Below are 7,069 nucleotides of genomic sequence, written 5' to 3'. Positions count from 1 at the left end.
TTTCACTTCCTGTGGCTGCTGGATGAAACAACACACCTGGTGCAGGTGCATGAACAGTTAACGCTCCAGCTGTGAGAACAAATAAATGAGAGTAAATAAAACATGGAGCTGTTTCTCTCTCAGATGCTTTGACCTCATCAGCAGCTGTTTCCTCCGGCAGCAGAAGATCAAGTCCCTGTTCTCAATCCTGCTGACAAAGTCCTGAGAAGAAACAGCCGCCAACAGGTCTGGATCATGTTGTCTCCTCACAGACTCAGGCCTCGTTACACAGACATGAGGATTTCTTTACATTCAGCTGTAATCTCCATTCATGAAGCTGTCAGTGAGGTAAACTGTCTCTAGAAACCTTGTTTTAAAGAGGATTTATCTGCTCTGTTGTCTCTTTGGTGTCCTGACAGCTGCTGTAAAACACAGATCATCTCAGAATCAGACCCATAAATTAAAATCACTTTTATTTCTTTGATCACAGTTTGAACACAGAAACATCAGAAACAGTCACAACACACAGTTTTGACATTTTTCATGTTTTATTCAAACGTTTGTATAGAAATGATGAAGCGCTGCCTGAAGTGACATGAAACACTACAAGTGCATCATCAGTAAACAACAGAAACATCAGTGTGTAACTGGACCTGACAGACTGCCTGAGCACCTGGAAACATAATAAAGAACCAATACAGGCTCGTCCCAAATAATGGCAACAAATATAAAAGTCACATTATATTTACTTGTAGCTATAAAGTGTTCACACTGACTGACAGTGTTAACAGCAGCTTTAGTTCAGTGAAGTCTGATGGTTTTAAAGCACATGTGGAGCTCAGTCAGGAGCTTTAAGCGCTACAAGCAGTCTGATAATATTTGGTCAATAGACGACATTTATACAGCACTGCTGCCCTCATTCATCCATTCACTCACTCACTCACTCACTCACTCACTCACTCACTCACTCACTCACCGATGGCAGTGAGCTACCATACAAGGTGCTGGTCTGACCATCGGGAGCAGTTTGGGCTTCAGCCTGTTGCTCGAGGACACTTGGACATGTGGACGGGAGGAGCCGGGGATCGAACCACCGACGTGTGACGGCACTTTTTTGGTCCGAGGCCCTCGGCTCTGAACACGTATATAAAACTTGGACGGTCTTGTTCTGGTTTCATTAAGTCCCTAATGACAGGATTCTGGGTCCTACACTTGACCTGGACACTATTTGTGACTGAGTGCTGTGAGATAAAGTCGAGGACTGTATATGTGAATATTTTGTATATTAACTGTGAGTTTGCTCTGTAGATCATCGAGCAGACATGCTGTTATAATACTCTCCTCAATACTTCTGATAAGGTTCAGATTATGAGGTCAGAGTATAAAAACAGTTGGTTTAGTTCAGGGACAGATTGAGGTCGTGTTAATGAGAAACATGCACATCGACAAACAGCCTTCATTTTTTTTTTCTTGCTTCCATCTCAACTATCTGCCTCAACACAACCTCAACCTGAAATTAATTTAAACTTTAAAACCAAGTTTTAATCCTCAAACTGCCTGAAATAAGAGAAGACCAGACAAAATGTCCTCACCATCATCCAGCATGGTGGAAACACACAGCAGACAACTTCACAGCACATGTAGAGCTGGTTACTCTTATGGATCAGTTGGATCCAGTCCAGCTAGTTCTTCTCCGCTCTTCTTTTTGTCTGCAGGGAACAAAACAAAGTTACAGTGAAAGTCCCACCTGATCTGATCCTACTGAGTGTAAATACACACAGAATAATTAATGTCAGAGAGGATAAAACAAGTGTCAAGACTCTGAACATGAGATACATAAAAAAGAATTAGTTGTGGTGTCTGTTCATCATTAATATGCTGAAACAATATTTAAACTTACCTTCTGCACGATTTAGTGTGATGCGACCCTTTTTTACAAGACAACAGAGAATCACACCAACAGCAATGAGAGTGAAGACAACAGCAACAACAGCAACAACAGCTACAACACCAACAATCCATCCAGCAGACGACCCTGAAACAGATAGAAAGTGAGTGCATCAGTCAGAAGGTCAGTGCAGATGATAAACAGCAGACTGGACCTCACAGCTCACACAGAACAACTAAAGGTGAGTCTGCTCCTGAAATCTGAACTTGTTTCACATGAAAACTCCACTGGGATGAATGTGAGCAGGAACAGTGATGTGAGCTCTGATCTCAGGTCCAGTTTCCTCCTGCTGGGCTCCACAGCTCAGAGGCTGCTTCTGGTTCTGGTCCCAGCAGTGAAGAAATAAATGGACTCAGTTACAGTCCATCACTTTGATCTGACAGTAAAAACACAGGATCATCTGATAAAATATAAAACTTCTTCACAATACTTTTACTGATACTTTTACACTTTTACTCAGGTGGACTTTTACTTGTAACAGAGTATTTTTACTTTGTGTTTCTGCTTCTTTCACTTCAGTAAAGTATCCGAGTACTTCTTCCACCACTGACTACTGTCCAGAAACATGAAGGTTAAAATCACTGTGAGCTTCTTGGTGCTGGTCGGCTCCACAGTTATTGGGCCTGATGGGAGCAGATCAACACACAGTCTGTAGATTATTGAAGTTGAGTCTCAGTAGAAGACAGAAGTTTTCACTCAGTTTGAGACATTTTTAACATTTTTAAAATCTGATGAGGATCCTTTAGATCTGATTAATAAAAAGTGTGACTATATGTAATGAGAGGGACTTTTTACAGTGTAAAATGAGCCTGGTGCTGCCCTCTAGTGGACAAACTGTGTCATGAAGACTCTGATTCTCAGTCACAGTCAAACATCAGTAAATGTTGGAGGTGCTGAACATTTCTTCACTCCTGGTTTCAGGCTCAGACAGAAGAGGAAGACTCCTGCTCAGATGTATAAACCACAGTGTTACAGTTCATCTCATGTTTTCATCTTATTTTCACTTTAAGTCAAAACTTAATGCTGGATTTTAAGTTAATTCATCTTGTAATTAACCAACTCTGCTGCAGTTAATGAATAAAGTACCAGGAAGCTGTTTGTCATGTTGGACCTTCACTGCAACACAACGGTTATAATTACAAGTTTACATCGTCCAGTAAAAACTGCAGCTCCACAGCCTTTATGTTCAGTGTCATGAAGAAGCATCTGACTCCTTCCTGATTTATTCCATGTTTGTATATTTGTCACATTTAATTGTTTCAGATGTTCAAACAGAATCAAATATGAGGCAGAGACAACCTGAGTTAACACAAAATACAGTTTCTAAATGATCTATTTAATTATTGAAGGTAAAAATCAGGACGACAAAGTCTTTTTTAAATCACTGAACACTAAGAATGATGTCACCATTAAGAGGCACATGGGTTTCAGCATGAATGAAGGTTTTCAGGCCCTAAATCACACCCTGCTTCTTCATCTATTTTACTGTCACTGGGACCATAACTGACTAAATGAACATCATGTTGAGTTGAAGAAGACTTGAAACTAGAGACTGAGACCATGAACTCATCAGGAGACTGTTTACTGAGGGAATAAATCAGGTGAGAAGCAGCTTCCACACAATCACACCTCTTTCTGAGCCCAGTGGAGTCGCCCCCTGCTGGTCGGTAGAAAGACTGCAGGTTTAAGGCACTTTCACACCTGAAGGCTTCGACTATATTTTATACAGTCGATGATCGGGACTGTTTTAAGTTTAAAAAGCTTTAAGTTGATAAAAAAAGATCACGACTCACTAAAAAATTATCTTGAATTGACATCACATGAGATTTGTTGTCTGATATATTTTTTATTTCACTAAAGTCAGAGAAAAAATGTGTTTTAAAATATGAAACATTAAGTGTTTAAAAGCTTTTGTTTGAGTCTCTGACAACAACTCAGATTAACAAACATTCAGAGACAGACGGGTACAAGTACTCAAGTACTGAGCTTATAATTGTACTCTAATTTATGCAACTTTATACTTCTACTTCACTACATTTCAGAGGTAATATTGTACTTTTTACTCCACTACATTAATCAGACAGATAAAGTTACTAGTTACTTTGATCTAGACTCATAAAATATAATTATATGTGGAGTTAAAGTTTGCTCCTAGTTTTCAGTCTGAGTTCAGTTTGTAGATTTACACCTGTACATTTAACTTGTCCAGGTGTGAACTCACAAACAGTCGGTGTAAAGGATTTAAACAGTCAGCAGCAGAAGAGGCAGCCTGTGCAGCTTCACTACAGGCCTGTGTGGCTCCCTGGTCATTTTAGTGAGATATTGTTTGCATTGTTAACTGGTCAGCCCCCTTCATTTTCTGATTAAATTTACCTGTGTAGACACACCTGGTCCCGGCCGGGCTGAAACAGTTACTACCTGACGCCAGTAGATGGCGGTAGCAACTGAAAGCGTGGTGGTTGCTGCGGGCAACCGTTGTCGTGGTAACCGTTGTATCAAGTGCAGAGGAAGTCCAGCCGCAGCAGATACAGTGCAGCTGGTTTACATCCGATTCTGGACACTAATAAGTGTGTTTATCTGTTTATGTCTTTTCAGACATCTGTTGTACATAATAAATTCCCCTTAACACCTGAAGTGGACGTCTAAAATTCAGTGTGTTACACCTGGTTTGTGGAAACTGTCTCTCAACTGGAAAGGAGCCACAAACTTCACAGAAAAGGAGGCTCAGAGTTCAGGACCACTTTCAGTCTGAGCTCCTCAGTGGACCTGAGCTGGTACCAACATCATTCTTTCATGTCACTGAGACAAAGATTTAGTGATGAAGATCCTGTGGCATCAGAACCAGAAGCAGCACCAGTGTGACTTGAGGAGACAGAGCTCAAATGTGTTTCAGGACCAAGAGTTTCTCTCTCAGTGAACACAGTTTCTCTGATTAATGAACTAAATGAACACATGAATCAAGTGTATGTGCTCATATTGTAGTCATGTATCATCACAGTTGTACGTAGTCATATCCAACATAAAGAAAATAATGAATGATGTAAATGATCCTTAAAGGTGAATTCAGACTGAACACAAAAGTTGATTTTATTCCAGTTAATTTAACAGCTGGAGAGTTTTTACAGTGAATGTTTCAGCAGCACAAACATGAACTCCACTTCTTCTTCTTATTTCCATCCAGAACACTTTTATCTGCTTTTTCTATTTTAAGTCTCAGAGTTCCTTCAGTTTGAAACATTTTCAACATCAACAGACTTTGAGCTGATTACCTGTGTGTTCGGTCTGAACTCATCATCTTTAAAACACACAGATAGTTAAAATAGTTTGAAGACTAAAACACCACTGACCTGTCAAGCGCACAGCGGTCACAGTAGCAATCCTATGGCTGATTGTCTCCTGCGTAGCTACACAGCGATAGCGGTCAGTCTTGGTCACAGTAATGTTGACAGTGATGTATGAACGACCTCCTCTCTCTGAGATCTGAGGTGTATCAGCATGAAGAGTGTTGTTATCACTGTCCTTCCACTCTACTGTAGGAAGTGGATCACCATGAGCTTCACACTGCAGCAGACGCCAGTCATTTGTTTCATCAAGTATCTTGATATTTGGCTCCGGAGCTGCACCTGTGAACATCAAAGAAACAACAGTATTTAAAAGTATAATTATATTATAAAAATTATTGGGATGTTTTTGTACAGTGTGCAGAGAAAAACAAGGAACAGAACAATAGAAAAACATAATATCAGCTTCATTAACATAGTTCAGCACTATTTGAAACATTTTTAACTTCCTCCAGTTTGAGCTACAATTAAAAAACTGTATCATAGAAAATGAAAGACTGAATCTTTAAAAGGTGTCAATAGGTCTCAATTGTATTAGTAAGAAATATTTTAATCAAGCTGCGTGAATGGAAATTAACCATACAATACAACCTAATAAGCTGGAATATTGTGTGTTTATAACTTTGAGTGTTTTTTTTTTTGCCACTGAGTTGATCAAAGCACAATATTTACAGTTTCTATTGACTGTCATGATAAATATAATATAAAGGCAGTTTTTAGTGTAAATCTTTAACACTGACACAAACTGAACAGATGTTGTTGTCTCCAGATGTGTAACACAGCAGAATGACACACAGAGGTTCAGCTCAACAGATGTGAGTGTGTTGAATGATACTGAGGCCTGTGGAGCTGATGGCAGCCATTTTCTATCAATGAGAGCTGGGGAGTGACGTCATCAGAATCAGGACTCACCTGGGATGTTTTCACCTGTTCTGTCTCTTAAGACTTGACCTGAAAGGAAAAACAAACACATGTTAGATTGTTTTGAAACAGACAGGTAATACTGTGTAAAAGTCATGTTTCATCTACTATAGACGGCTGAAATTTCATTGCACAGAGAGACATAATCTGCAGTGTGTCTCTGATATCAGGCATGTTTGATACAGAGGTCATCTCTCCAGATGTGGCTGCAGCTCTGTGGGCTCGAGGCCCTGCCAGATGTGTATTCTGACCACAACAAAAGTCCATCTGGGACTCTTGAACCAGTCGCAGCAGTAAATGAGCGGACATCTTTAACTGTTTAATGAAAGCACTCACCAACAACAAGCTCAATGATGAATGTTTGTCTCGGCTCAGGATGAGGAAAAATGCAGCTGTAGTTCCCGCTGTCGGCCATCTTTGTTTTTATTATCTTTATGGAGGCGTTGCCGTTCTTCAGTTGATCTTGAAAATGTGAGACTCGACCTTTGAACTGCTGATCTTGACCTATGTTGCTGTTATCGGAATGAAGGCCTGAATTATAAAAGAACACATCCTTCTGACTTTCATCTTTCCTCCAGTCAAAGGTCTGTCTTGTGATGTCCTCCTTGGTGCTGGGGGAACAGGGTAAAACAGCATCACTGCCTTCTTTCACAAGCACTTTGACACCTGGAAGATAAAAACATGTGTTACTCAGTATGTTAACATGCAGAGTCATCAGGAAACAAAGTCAGATAACAGCTTTACACACCACAACAATAACTCAACACCTGTTTCTTCTAACATAATAGTTTTGGTTGTGTTGTGCTTGTACTGACATATTTTAAGTATATTTAAAGCTCTGGTCTACGATTTGAGAGATTGATCATTATTATTAACATTA

At 39.9% G+C, this 7,069-nt stretch overlaps 1 protein-coding gene across 1 annotated transcript; it reads right to left on the bottom strand.

Annotated features, from left to right (window-relative positions):
- Positions 1-508: 508 nt before the first annotated feature.
- On the bottom strand, positions 509-6,850 carry LOC140997864 (inactive tyrosine-protein kinase 7-like). The gene is made up of 5 exons (XM_073467925.1): positions 6,526-6,850; positions 6,181-6,219; positions 5,275-5,550; positions 1,880-2,014; positions 509-1,688 (listed from the first exon to the last, which is right to left on the bottom strand). Exons 1-5 carry the CDS (start codon positions 6,602-6,604, stop codon positions 1,636-1,638), a joined length of 582 nt encoding a protein of 193 aa, XP_073324026.1. The 5' UTR covers positions 6,605-6,850; the 3' UTR covers positions 509-1,635.
- Positions 6,851-7,069: the final 219 nt, after the last annotated feature.

The sequence above is a fragment of the Pagrus major genome, chromosome 6 (genome assembly GCF_040436345.1).
Source record: "Pagrus major chromosome 6, Pma_NU_1.0".
Lineage (NCBI taxonomy): Eukaryota > Metazoa > Chordata > Actinopteri > Spariformes > Sparidae > Pagrus > Pagrus major.
The sequence above is the reverse complement of the archived record's forward strand: the minus strand, read 5'-3'. Positions and strand labels throughout refer to the sequence as shown.

Coding starts and splice junctions, on each gene's coding strand:
- LOC140997864 (XM_073467925.1), bottom strand. CDS start 6,604: ATGGCCGACAGCGGGAACTACAGCTGCATTTTTCCTCATCCTGAGCCG. Junction 6,220..6,525: donor CATCATTGAGCTTGTTGTTG/GTGAGTGCTTTC, acceptor TTTTCCTTTCAG/GTCAAGTCTTAAGAGACAGA. Junction 5,551..6,180: donor AACAGGTGAAAACATCCCAG/GTGAGTCCTGAT, acceptor TGATGTTCACAG/GTGCAGCTCCGGAGCCAAAT.